We start from the raw sequence: 14,085 nt of genomic DNA, 5'->3' as shown, positions 1-14,085 counted from the left end.
TTTATTTTTTCCTTTCTCCTCCCCTCTGCGCTTGACAGTTACAATAATGCCAGTAGCAAAGTTGGCTACAGTATTATTGGGATTAACAGGCAATCACCATGTTTAGTGGCTGAAAATCATGTGGGGAGTGGATTTCAAACTCAGTCGTTGAGCATTTTGGTATTCACCTCATAAGTATTACCCCAATTGCTTTTAATATTCGTGGGAGTACCAAATAGTGGCAAATGTTTGCTCATCACTACTTTTAGCCATGGTAAAGATGATAAAACAGTTTGATATAAATCTACTTATTGTTGTAACAAATGTTACAACCTCTGTGAAACACTTGTGGAGTAAAAATACTCCTTGCACTCCTAGATCAATTCTCTGAGTATAGTTTCTGAAGTGCGGTAACTTTGTGGGGGTTTATGTTGTCCTGCACTATGACTGCTTGTAAATGTGACATTGCGTCCATAGTCATTTCCTGTTTGAATTGCATTCCAAAAGTCAAATTCTGTCCTGATCCTCTTGAGTTCTGCTGGTGCCCAACCAGTATATTCTGACCACATATGGGGTTTTGCAATATATAGAATACGTTTTTCAGGGTATTTATTTATTTTTTTCTCATTACAACATCTTAAATTAAAAAAAGTTCTGGGAAAGAATCATTGTAATTTTTTCATTGCAGATTTGAGTATTTCAAGGAATGCAGCTTTTAAAATGTTATTTTTTAAGGGTTTTCCCTCCTTTTCCGAGATGGAGACGCCCCCCCCCCCTCCCCCCAGCGCTGGATTGGCGCTTTAAATGATTGAAGTTCATGAACTATTGCTATTGTTTTAAAGAGACCACTAATCATAAGCAAGACAGTTTATTTACATAATCTGAAATTAACAGTGGTGTTTCAGATTAAACTTCTATTTTTTATGTTTATTTTTCAGGAATTTACAACATCTGGTTCATCAAACACAGACTCTGGCAAAGTGAATGGCAGCTTAGAGACCAAATACAAGTGGGGAGAGTATGGATTGACTTTTACAGAGAAATGGAACACTGATAATACTTTGGGGACAGAAATTACTATTGAAGACCAGGTAAGAAAAACATGTAGGTGAGTCATTTGGGTTTATCTTAGTATTAGTCTGTACATGGAACTTAATCACTGAAGTGTGTTCCTGCATATCTTGGATTTTCTGCTCCTTTTTTTTTTTTTTTTTTTTTTGCTTTGTCTCTGTAAATTTGTCTCCTCAGGCTGCTTTCACACTACGTTTTTTTAACATGCATCATGAACGTTTTTTTTTTTTTTAACGCAAAAAATGATCCAGTGCAAATGTGTTTTCATTTCAATGCATTTGCAATGGACTTGCGTCAACGTGCATTCACCTGCGTTTGCGTGCGTTAAAGTAAGGATACAGCGACTTGCAGTTTTTTAACTTTTTTCAAAAACGCTACTTGTTGCGTTTTTGAGCTGCGTCCAAATACTGCAAATTGCTGGATCCTGACTAAACGGCATGTGAAAGCTGGCATGCTGATAGACAGGATCCTGCTTGCTCTACTGAGCATGCACAGAAACCAGCCTCACGTGATCACTCTCTCTCTCCCCCTCCCTTTACCTCCTTCCCCCTCCCTCTCTCTCCACTCTCCCCCGCCTGAGAGTGGAGGATGCTCGTAACCACGGTAAACATCGGGTAACCGCGGGCTTAGTTACCCGATGTTTAACTTGGTTACGTGTGCAGGGAGCAGGTAGCCCTGCTCCTAGCAGCTGCAGACACTCGTAACCAATGTAAATATCCGGTATCCAAGCAAGTTAACTTTGGTTACGAGCCTCCGCAGCTGTCAGAAGCCGGCTCCCAGTCTTTCACGTTCAATTCCCCTCACTCCTGATCACATGACTCCAATGCCCGCCCATAAACTTAAAGTGACAGGATCCTGCAAAATAACACATGCGTTTGCCTTTGCAAAAACAGGATCCGCTTTTGCAGCAAAAAAACGTTCATGACGCATGCTAAAAAAATGTAGTGTGACAGCAGCCTAACCTGAGTATTGGGCTGTTACTGTTGTGCAGGTATTCTGTGCCTCCTCCCTAGTCATGGGTTTCACACACAGGCTGATGCAGAGACCTCGCCTATGTATTCAGTTACATAAGGCAAGCGTCTTTCTACACTAAGTTATGAATGTTTAAGTATGCAGACTGAACAAGGGGAAATACAGGTGTCAAGAATGTTAAAGGGGGTTTTAATAATATTTATTCATTTATATAGCGCTGTTAATGCCACAGTGCTTTACATACAATGGCAACACTGTCCCCATTGGGGCTCACAACCTAGGTTCCCTATGAGTATGTCTTTGGAGTATGGGAGGAAACCCACACAAACACTAGGAGAACATACAAACTCCTTGCAGATGGTGTTCTTAGTGGGATTTGAACCCAGGACCCCAGCACTGCAAGACTGCAGTGCTAACCACTGAGCTGCCGTGCTGTGCAGGTACATTATTTTTTTGGGGACTTCACATTAATAGGTAGGTAGTTGTTTCCTACCTGCCTGGCGACTAACCCTGCCAGCTCAGAGCGGTCAAGGACCACTCCTGCCAGCGATGTCCCTGGACTTCACAATGACTGATCAGTGTTTTCTTTCGTTCTGCTTTGTTGAATCGGCATCACTGCCGACATCTGGCTGATTGACAGTTCCATTGCCTAACTACAGGGAGAATGCTGTTAATCAGAATGTGAGCAGACCGATGAAGAGAAGGCCAGCTGAAAAGAAGCCTGAGAATTGCAGCATCAGCCAACAGATTACTGACAGGCATCATTCAGCGCCCATGACGGAATGTGTAGATTTGGGGTGTATAAATTTTGTAGTTGTAACTATATATATTTTTTTTATTTTTTTTCATAGCTCGCTAAAGGGTTGAAGTTAACATTTGACACCACATTTTCACCAAACACTGGGTGAGTCTATTAGGTGTATATTCTTCTTAGAAAAAAAACAAATTAAAATCCTTGAATACCTTGTGTAACTGTTCTCTCAGCCGAAAGCTGATTTCCTGAAGTTAAGCAGCTGTCCATGAGGCTCGACTAGTAAGTGTTAAGCTATAGTGGAGGCTTTACTATATGGTTAAGCTGTGTATCACAAAACTCTTGATCGAAGACAGATGCTTGTTTGTAGGGAAGGCAACACGTTGCCTGTTTTCCACCTGAGTTTCCACATCTTTGCGGTTGGGAGCTAAATTAATAAAGCATTCTGTGCATTGTCTTTTAAATCGCTGCTGCCTTTTCAAAGTACAACAGTTTATCTGGTTGCTGCTCTCTGCCAAACCAGGAGCTGAGATGACAATGCTCAATAAACTCTGTATAGGCAGTTGCAAATTAAAAGACCTAACACTTATTGAATGTTACTAATTTGGTTCCCAAGCCTTGCCAGAACCTTAACCTGGCCAGAAAACCCGAGGACAATGCATCGTGCGCTGTGACACATGGTTATGTGAATGTGGTGTGTGTAATATATATATATTGCCTTGAAAAAATATTCGATGCCCCATGAACTTTTCCACGTTTTTCTTTTTTAATGTTACTCTCACAAACTTAAATGTATCTTGTTGGGATTTTATGTGATACTAGAAGGTGACCCGATTCTAACGCATCGGGTATTCTAGAATTTATTGTGTAGTTAATGTATGTTTTTTGTTAGAATATATATATAGATATAGATATATAGATATAGATATATAGATATAGATAGATATATATATATATATATATATATATCGATGTTGTTGTGTGTAGTTGCCAGTGTTTGTGTAGGGCGCTGTAAATGTTCTGGGTGTTGTCTGGGTGGGGGGGTGTGAGAGCGGTGTTGTTTGTGTGTTGCGTTGTGTGTGTGTGTGTGTGTGTGTGTTGCGTTGTTTATGGAGCGCTGTGTCTGCAGCATTCTGTGTGTGGTGCTGTGTGTGTTGCGCGGTTTGTGTGGGTGTGGAGTGTGTGTGTGTTTTGGGGGAGGTATGTTTTGTGCAGTGTGTGTGTTGCGCGGTATGTGCGTATATTTGTGTATGCCGCGGTGTTTGGGTGTTGGGTGTTGTGTGTGTGTGTGTGTGTGTGTGTGTGTGCGGCGTTGTCTGTGTGTGGGTGTCTGTGTAGGGTGGTGTTTGTGGTTCCCAGTGTGTGTGTGTGTGTGTGTGTGTGTGTGTGTGGTATGTTGTGCGGTGCGCGTGTGGCACTGTGTGTGTGTGTTTTGGGGGGAGGTGTGCACCCCCCATCCCCCATGCTGCGCACCCCTCATCGTGCTCCATCCCCCATGCTGCGCACCCCTCATCGTGCTCCATCCCCCATGCTGCGCACTCCCCATCGTGCTCCATCCACCATGCTGCGCACTCCCCATCGTGCTCCATCCCCCCCCATGCTGCGCACTCCCCATCGTGCTCCATCCCCCATGCTGCACACTCCCCATCGTGCTCCATCCCCCATGCTGCGCACTCCCCATCGTGCTCCATCCCCCATGCTGCGCACTCCCCATCGTGCTCCATCCCCCATGCTGCGCACTCCCCATCGTGCTCCATCCCCCCCATGCGCACTCCCCATCGTACTCCATCCCCCCCATGCTGCGCACCCCCCATCGTGCTCCACCCCCCCATGCTGCGCACCCCCATCGTGCTCCATCCCCCATGCTGCGCACCCCCCCATCGTGCTCCATCCCCCATGCTGCACACTCCCCATCGTGCTCCACAGTCACACATCAGACAGTATACACGCACACATCTGATCTCGCATACACTCACCCCACTTCTCCCTGTGCCCTCCGGTGGGCGGTCCCAGCAGCTGTGCTGCACGCTGTGCTCCTCTGCCTACTGCCGACACGCACACATCCGATCGCATACACACACACATCCAATCGCATACACTCGCATACACACACACATCCAATCGCATACACGCGCGCACACACACACATCCGATCGCATACACGCACACACACACATCCGATCGCATACACGCACACACACACATCCGATCGCATACACGCACACACACACATCCGATCGCATACACGCACACACACACATTCGATCGCATACACGCACACACACACATTCGATCGCATACACGCACACACACACTGACGATATCGCACATACCCACTCACAACATCCGGAGATACCACATGCTTCCGGCCATGTGATCCTCCGGCAGATCCTGGAAGGTCACTGCACGCACAGTATCGCCGCCGAGAAGCAAGCGATATCACTGGTTGTTGTTGTGTGTGTGGATGCGATCTGATGTGTGTGTGTGAGGTGAGAGTGAGTGAGTGTGATCTGATGTGTGTGTGTCTGTTCTTATGTGTGTGCGTGTGTGTGTGTTCCGCTGCTGCAGGACCTTGATGCGCTCACCTGCTCCCGGTCGGCGTCTGGTGAGTATGACTGCGGGGTCTTCTTTCTTCTGTCTTCTCTCTTCTGGGGGTGCCCGCTGCCTATAATGAAGTGTCTTGCAGTGTCTTTAACTCTTTCACCGCTGCATGACACTTCATTATTGACCGCAGCATATGTGTACTGGGAGCTGGTGTACGCTGGAGCGGGCGATGCGTGCGGAGGGCCGGGGCGAGCGGCTAATCCATGCGGAGGGTGAGGCCAGACCGAGGCGAGCGGCCAATCCGTGGGGAGGGGGGTGGGGGGCCAGGCCGAGCCCTGCAGCCAATCCGACAGTTGTCACTCTAACGACACTGTCACGGTGACACAATTTTGGAGCAAGACAGACAGAATAAGGCAATTATATATATAGATACCAACATGAAGTAGAAAGTATTTGTGAAGTGTAAATGATAGATACATGGTTTTTGAAATGTTAAACAAAATACAAATCTGAAAATTGTGATTTGCATTTTGTCTTCACTCCCTCTAGTCTTGTACTCCTAAATTAAATCTTCAGAGACCAACTTCCTTTGTCTCCCTAATTAGTAAATTGAGTCAACCTGTGTGTAATTTATTCAGTGGGAATGTGAAGGCCTGACAGATTTGCTTTATAACATTAGAGATCAAATATCATCATGACAACCAAAAGACATCTCAGAGGTCAAGGATAAAGTTGTAGAGGAGAATAAAGCAGGGATATATATATATATATATATATATATATATATATATATATATATATATATATATATATATATATATATATATATATATATATATATATATATATATATATAATATTATTTTATTTTATAGTCAGCCCATGCAAATTGACTAGGAAAGTCAGATCTGGCTTAGCAATTAGTCACTGAAGCATTTTGCTTTTGGTATAATTTTTGGGCTGGTTTTTCCCAGAGTAATCGGTAGGAATGGCAGTGGGACTGGTTGCTAGCCTCTCCACATTCAGTCCAGGTTTTGATAACTCACTGGATCAGGTGAAATAATCAGGAGGCATTCAGTGCAAGGGAGACTGAGGAGCAGTCCAGGCTGAAGGCTGCTGGTGCTGAGACTCCATGCCTCCACTTGCTGTGCTGAGGAGCCGACACAGTAAGATGTTACTGTTTGTTGCATAGGTTTTATTTTGTACGGTAGTTAGCATACTGATGTTAGTTAGTGGCCAGAAGTCCTTAGACATTTATTTTCCTGTATTTGCATGTGTGACACTGAGAGCTAAGTGTACACAATAAACACGGCCGTGGCAGTATCTGTGTGCAACTTGGCAGTCTGCTGCTGTCATCTGTGACTCCATAGCCACTTGCTTAGACCGAAGCAAATATCCCTTTATTAATACACTAAACATCTCACAAAGCACTGTTCAGTCAATCATCCAAAAAATGCAAGAAGTATGGAACAACTGCAAACCTACTAACACATGGCTGTCCACCTAAACTGACATTCCAAACAATGAGAGCACTGGTTGTTGACTTGGCCAGGAGGCCCATGGTCACTCCGGAGGATATGCAAAGATCCACAGCTCAGATGGGAGAATCTGTACATAAGACAACTATTCGTCATATACTCCATAAATTTGGCCTTTATAACAGGGTGGAAAAGAAGAACGCCTTTTTAAAGCAAGCCATAATAAGTCTTGTTTGTATTATGCTGAAAGCAATGTAGGTGAGACACCTAGTATATGGAACAATGTGCTTTGGTCAGATGGGACCAAAGTAAAAAATTTTTTTTTGGGGCTAAATGCAAAACACTGTTTCATGGAACACTAATGCTGTACATCACCCTAAAAACTCTATCCCCACTGTCACACATGGTGGCAGCAGCATCATGCTGTGGGGATGCTTTTCTTCAGCAGGGACAGGGAAGCTCGCCAGGTTTCGTGGGAAAATTGATTTGGCTAACCACAAGGCAATCGTTAAGGAAAAGTTGCAAAAGAATTGACTGTGGCGTAGTTTCACCTTCCAGCAGGACATGACTCTAAACATACTGCCAGAGCTACAATGCAATGGTTTAGATCAAATCATGTGTTTTTAAAGTCCATTGAGAATCTGTGAAAAGTCTTGAAAATTGCTGTTGACTTACTCTCCATCCATTCTCACTGAGAGAGAGCTATTTGGTAAAGATGAAGGGGTAAAAATGTCATCCTCCTAGATGTGCAAATCTTGTTGATGCATACTCCAAAGGACTTTAAGCCGTAATTGCAGAGAATGCTTATCCTACAAAGTATTGACTCATACGCTGAATGCAAATATATGCCACAATTTTCAGACTTGCATAGTTTTCTAAATTTTTTAAAAAATTATATAATTTCTTTTACACTTTACAAATACAGAAATATGCTGCAAGGTTGAGTCCCCATGACTCAGGCCACACCGCCCCACCAGCACAAAACCACCTTAACAATGGCCGCCACACAGCACCAGCACCCTGTGAAAGGAGCTTGACAACTCGCCTTCCACAAGCTTCCCAGTATGTGAACTGAGAGCAAGAAAGGGTGCTGGTTCAAGTAAAAAAGAGGGGGACAGACCATGCAATGCAACATAGCTGGAGAAAAATGTCATAATCTATTTTCTAATCTACTAAATTCCTTGACCTTCCCTCACTACTCGAACTCCTTTTCTATATTTTTCCACTTTCTTTCTGATGCTTCATTTGATGGCATACGGTGTCATCGGGGGCAGAAGCTGCGGTCACTGCTGCATCCCCTGCCCCCTCCCTGAAATGAAGCGGCATCCATGACTCTCATTTTAGGCTCTTGTCACTACCTGATTTGTACAGTGTGTGCTGTTGTCTGCTTAGGTGAATAGTAATAAGCCAGCAACAGAGTTGTTTCAGAATACCCTGCAGATTGGGGCGGCTTTATTCTCCAACATGCTGGGTATTCTGAAACCGCTCTGTTTCTGACTTACTATTCATCTACATCAACAAGAGAGCGCGCACTGTAAAATATAACATGGAGGGGATGCAATCAAGCAACAAATTTATGTAAAAATGTACTCTACTTTGAATAAAAACGGTTACTGTGAATATGTAATACTTATTTAGGATCTTTTAGCAGCAACGTGTTGTGGCACAACCCCTTTATGTTAAGGGTGCAAGCAGTTGTATCGGAAATTTGTTTGACATTTTTATTTATTTTTTTTTTAAATCAGCAAGAAGAGTGGCAAGGTTAAAGCTGCCTACAAGCGTGAGTTTGTGAACCTTGGCTGTGATGTGGACTTCGATTTTGCTGGTCCTGCCATCCATGGGGCAGCTGTTGTGGGTTACGAGGGCTGGCTTGCTGGTTATCAAATGACCTTTGATAGTGCCAAATCCAAGTTGACAAAGAATAACTTTGCAGTTGGTTACAAGACTGGAGACTTCCAGCTCCACACTAACGTGTAAGTAGATTTCTTGATTGTCTGGTAGAGGAGGTAGAAAACCTACTGCCTATTCTGTGCAAGTAGTTTTGTATGCCAGTGTGTCGCCTAACTGTGATAAGTTGCTTCTCGCTATTTGGAAGGGGTTACCACATTCTTTAACACATTTGTTGAGAACATGATTTTATGTAAACATATTCTATGGCTATAATGGGTTCTACACCTGTACTTTTCAGTCCAGCTTTCCTCACTCACTGACCAGTACGTCTGTCCATAGAATGGCTGCTGGTTGAGGATCTTGTGGCTTGACATAACAATCAGCCTCCGCCAGTGGTAAGACACCTCACTTGGGAAAGCTGCTATTAGAGAAGGCTCATGGGTGGGTTTGGACACCTGCATCTCCACCAGAAATTGTATGTACAGAAGATCTGTGGAGTCTGTGAGGAAAGCTTCATGAGCCTGTATAGGACTATCGCCGTTCATACCTTTTTTTTATAATTGCGTAAAACAAACGCAAGGAAAAAATTGGCAGTGTGTGTCTGGATTGGTCATTGTTAAAGGCTCACTGAATATTTATTAAAGGGAATATGGCAGCATGATGTTAGTACAGAGATCGTAATTCCAGTGATGTATCACTTGCTGGGCTGCTTGGTGTAGTATTCTTGCAATACCTGTTTTGTCAGAGGTAGAGCTAGCAGAGCAAAGTATTAAACTATGTATAACCCACCTTACACCACTGACTGACAGCTTCTGTATACACCGAATTGGGAGAACGCTGCTGCTTAAATATCAAAGCTTATTATTTTTGGAAGTTGGAGTGGGTTTTTTTTTAAGATTTGGCTATCTTAGGAAGATATCTGTTTGTGCAGGTAACTATTACTGTGCAGAATTATTAGGCAACTTAATAAAAACCAAATATATTCCTATCTCACTTATTTTCACCAGGTAAACCAATATAACTGCACAAAATTTAGAAATAAACATTTCTGACATGCCAACACATAACCCCAAAAAATTAGTTACCAATATAGCCACCTTTCTGTATGATGACACTCAACAGCCTACCATCCATAGATTGTCAGTTGCTTGATCTGTTTACGATCAACATTGCATGCAGCAATCACCACAGCCTCCCAGACACTGTTCCGAGAGGTGTATTGTTTTCCCTCCCTGTAGATCTTACATTTTATGAGGGACCACAGGTTCTCTATGGGGTTCAGATCAGGTGAACAAGGGGTCCATATGATTATTTTTTTGATCTTTTAGACCTTTATGGCCAGCCACGCTGTGGACTAGTTGGATGCATGTGATGGAGCATTGTCCTGCATGAAAATCATGTTTTTCTTGAACGATACTGACTTCTTCCTGTACCACTGCTTGAAGAAGTTGTCTTCCAAAAACTGGCAGTAGGTCTGGGAGTTGAGCTTCACGCCATCCTCAACACGAAAAGATCCCACAAGTTCATCTTTGATGATACAAGCCCATACCAGTACCCCACCTCCACCTTGCTGGTGTCTGAGTCAGAGTGGAGCTCTCTGCCCTTTACTGATCCAGCCTCTGGCCCATCCATCTTGGCCCATCAAAAGTCGCTCTCATTTCATCAGTCCATAAAACCTTTGAAAAATCAGTCTTTAAGATATTTCTTGGCCCAGTCTTGACATTTTGTTATGTTGCTTGTTCAAAGGTGGTCGGTTTTCAGCCTTCCTTACCTTGGCCATGTCCCGGAGTATGGCACACCCTGTGTTTTTGATACTCCAGTAACGTTTCAGCTTTGAAATATGGCAAAACTGGTGGCAAATGGCATCTTGGCAGCTTCACGCTTGATTTTCCTCAATTCATGGGCAGTTATTTTGCGCCTTTTTTGCCCAACACGCTTATTGCGACCCTGTTGATTATTTGCCATGAAACGCTTGATTGTTCGGTGATCATGCCTCAAAAGTTTGGCAATTTCAAGACTGCTGCATCCCTCTGCAAGACATCTCACAATTTTGGACTTTTCAGAGACCGTCAAATCTCTCTTCTGACCCATTTTGCCAAAGGAAAAGAAGTTGCCTAATAATTAAGCACACCTTATATAGGGTGTTGATGTCATTACACCACACCCCTCCTCATTACAGAGATGCACATCACCTGATTTACTTAATTGGTATTTGGCTGTCAAGCCTATACAGCTTGGAGTAGGACAGCATGTATAAAAAGTATCATGTGATCAAAATACTCATTTGCCTAATCATTCTACTGCTTTCAGATTAAATGGCAAAAACCTGCTGACTGATTCCTGTTAGGCAATGTGCTAAAAAACCGCTAATCTTTATGTTCTAAGTTTATATATTTGTGTTTTGCTGATTGAACCACATCCTTGCTGTTTTATTTTCAGTAATGATGGATCTGAATTTGCTGGCTCTATCTACCAGAAGGTTAGTGATAAACTGGAGACTGCAGTTAACCTTGCTTGGACCTCAGGAAACAACAGTACCCGCTTTGGCATTGCTGCTAAATACCAGTTGGACTGTAATGCATCTATCTCTGTGAGTATTTCAGTGCTGTTTGTGCACATGTTCACCATTTGCGAATACCACAAACATTGAAACTCTGGGCATCTGCCTAGGATATCCAGTGACTGAATGTGGTAATGTAGTAACATGGAATTTCACATGGGAGAAACACTAGTTTTTCAGAACTATGAATGCTTGAATGTGCTCTAGATTTGAATACCCCACACTGCAAGATTTGTGGTCTCTGTATGACCTGTCAAAGTGGCAGCTTATCTCATTTCTCTATAATTCACCCCCTTCTAATAAAACATGGATTCTTGTTATAGTGCATGTTTACGTGTGTATATAGCAATTCAGTAGGTTATTACCAAGAAGCAGAGGGTTATCCTTGGCTTTCTAATGTGGAAATGTTCCTACTTTATTTTCAAACTTGTAAAGATAAAATAATCTTTGACTGTAAAAATGAATTATTTAAATTTTTGTTTAAATTGTTTTTCAATTAGGCAAAAGTGAACAATGCCAGCCTTGTTGGAGTAGGTTACACCCAGACTCTCAGGCCAGGTGAGTGCCTACATCTATCATTTAATGCCATTGACATGCTATGCAGTTACCCTTTTATTTGTATATTGCTTCAAGACCTGGAGTCCACAACTACCAAACGCAATATTGCATTACAATGGTTTGTGTAGGAAAGTGTTATCGAGTTCTTTGGGACTGCTTATTTTGTTTGCAACAACCTATCCATGGGTTGATTAATATTGCAGCTCCACTCCATTTAAAAATCAGCATGGTGTGAATTTGCAACACCACCTGCAATTTGTTTAGGTGGTTTATGAATAAAATAGCCATATTTTTCTAATGTTGGACAGCCTCTTTTTAACACTGTTAACACAGAATGACTGTTCAAACCACATACAGGCTCTTGTTGCCCTCTTGGCACGACAAACATTTAAGTGCCTCTTCCACCTGCTTCTTTTTCCTATATCTTAAACCCTTTTCTCTGCTTTGATTGACACCTCTGCCTTCACAGAACCAGAGATAGACGGGCGGACTGAGATAGACGGGCGGGCTCATAAATGTTTGGCCACTCTATGATTCACAAAGACTTTGTTTGAACAGTCATGTGCTGACAAGACTCACTTTAAAGGGAACCTGTCAGCAGAAATTTCGCCTTAAACCTAACAGATTCCCCCTCTGCAGCTCCTGGGCTGCATTCTAGAAAGGTCCCTGTTATTATAGTGCCCCCTTTCTGACCCAAAAAAAGAGTTTATATCGCGGTACCTTTTTGGCTTCTGATTCTCTAAATGTGTCACGGGGGCGGGCTGCCTGATGGCCGTTATTCTGCCCCCTGTTCCTGTATGCCGCCCCCATCTCCGATTTCTATACTTCTGGACGCCGCCCACTGCTCCAGCCATCCCCGCGCATGCCCAGTGCTCATCTCTCGTGGATGAGCACTGTGCCCAGTGTCACCGGTGGTGACGTGCGCGGCAGGGTTTAGATTATGGGCGGTGCTGTGATGTTAATTACCAAGCAACCGCCCATAATCGCGGGGACCGCGCATTCCCCCTCGGCCTGCTTCTTTCTGCGCAAGCGCGCTGCAGCTGAACTCCTCCTGATCGGTGTAGTCACTGCTCAGCGCTCCTCCCATCTATTTCCTGCCTCAGGGCAAGATGGAAAGGAGGTGACGTGAGTTCAGCTGCAGCGCGCTTGCGCAGAAAGAAGCAGGCCGAGGGGGAATGCGCGGTCCCGCGATTATGGGCGGTTGCTTGGTAATTAACATCTCAGCACCGCCCATAATCTAAACCCTGCGCGCACGTCACCACCGGTGACACTGGGCACAGTGCTCATCCACGAGAGATGAGCACTGGGCATGCGCGGGGATGGCTGGAGCAGTGGGCGGCGTCCAGAAGTATAGAAATCGGCGATGGGGGGCGGCATACAGGAACAGGGGGCAGAATAACGGCCATCAGGCAGCCCGCCCCCGTGACACATTTAGAGAATCAGAAGCCAAAAAGGTACCTCGATATAAACTCTTTTTTTGGGTCAGAAAGGGGGCACTATAATAACAGGGACCTTTCTAGAATGCAGCCCAGGAGCTGCAGAGGGGGAATCTGTTAGGTTTAAGGCGAAATTTCTGCTGACAGGTTCCCTTTAAATAAAACAAATCCCTTACCTGAGAGGTTATTCACCAGATCTTCTTTTCATATTGGGAGATAAAAGGAACTTTTGATGTTGTTGATGGCCGCTTCCTAGGCTTGTAAAAGCATGAAAATATCATGCATATGTCGTCTTCTTAATTCATATGTCCTACTCTTAATAGGACAGGTGCACAAGACCTGGCTAGTCACAAGAACTCCACATCAGTACCTCCTTTTACTGTGATGGGGAAGTCAGTGGTGTAAAGGATTATTTTGTATTCTTTATTAGTTAAAATTGCAAACTGCATAAACAAGCAGCTTTTTACAATTTTATTAATTCTCTTGGTTCTAAGAAACGAAGTGGTTTTTTTTTTTGTTTTTTGTTTACTGTTCATTTCCTAGCTTACCATCTACCATTGCAGTCTTGCAACACTGGCCATACATGTGCCAGTCCTTTAAAAGGTCATTTGAATTGAGCTTGTAAGCACTGCTCTGAAACTGGTTGGAGTGCACTGTTGACTTCCAATCTGGTATACTTGGGTGCTGTTGTGTTCCTAGGATATTGCAGACACAAAGCTGCTTCTGCTTGCAGCATTGCATAACCCACAATATGGGCCAGATGTGCAAGAATGGCGCTGGTCCAAACTATCAAACAGTAGTGTAGTGTCCCCAGCAAGCAGTAAACTAGGAGGCAGTGTGCTCTGG

At 43.7% G+C, this 14,085-nt stretch overlaps 1 protein-coding gene across 1 annotated transcript in view; it reads left to right on the top strand.

The window, feature by feature from the left end:
- The window catches only part of VDAC2 (voltage dependent anion channel 2), a 57,405-nt gene extending 43,761 nt beyond the window's left edge, over window positions 1-13,644 (top strand). Inside the window, exons 4-9 of the mRNA XM_075351694.1 lie at window positions 918-1,070; window positions 2,874-2,926; window positions 8,541-8,768; window positions 11,125-11,275; window positions 11,746-11,921; window positions 13,563-13,644. Of these exons, the coding sequence (XP_075207809.1) occupies window positions 918-1,070; window positions 2,874-2,926; window positions 8,541-8,768; window positions 11,125-11,275; window positions 11,746-11,921; window positions 13,563-13,644 (843 nt within the window). The remainder of the gene's footprint in view (window positions 1-917; window positions 1,071-2,873; window positions 2,927-8,540; window positions 8,769-11,124; window positions 11,276-11,745; window positions 11,922-13,562) is intronic.
- Window positions 13,645-14,085: the final 441 nt, after the last annotated feature.

The sequence above is a fragment of the Anomaloglossus baeobatrachus genome, chromosome 5 (genome assembly GCF_048569485.1).
Source record: "Anomaloglossus baeobatrachus isolate aAnoBae1 chromosome 5, aAnoBae1.hap1, whole genome shotgun sequence".
Lineage (NCBI taxonomy): Eukaryota > Metazoa > Chordata > Amphibia > Anura > Aromobatidae > Anomaloglossus > Anomaloglossus baeobatrachus.
The sequence above is the reverse complement of the archived record's forward strand: the minus strand, read 5'-3'. Positions and strand labels throughout refer to the sequence as shown.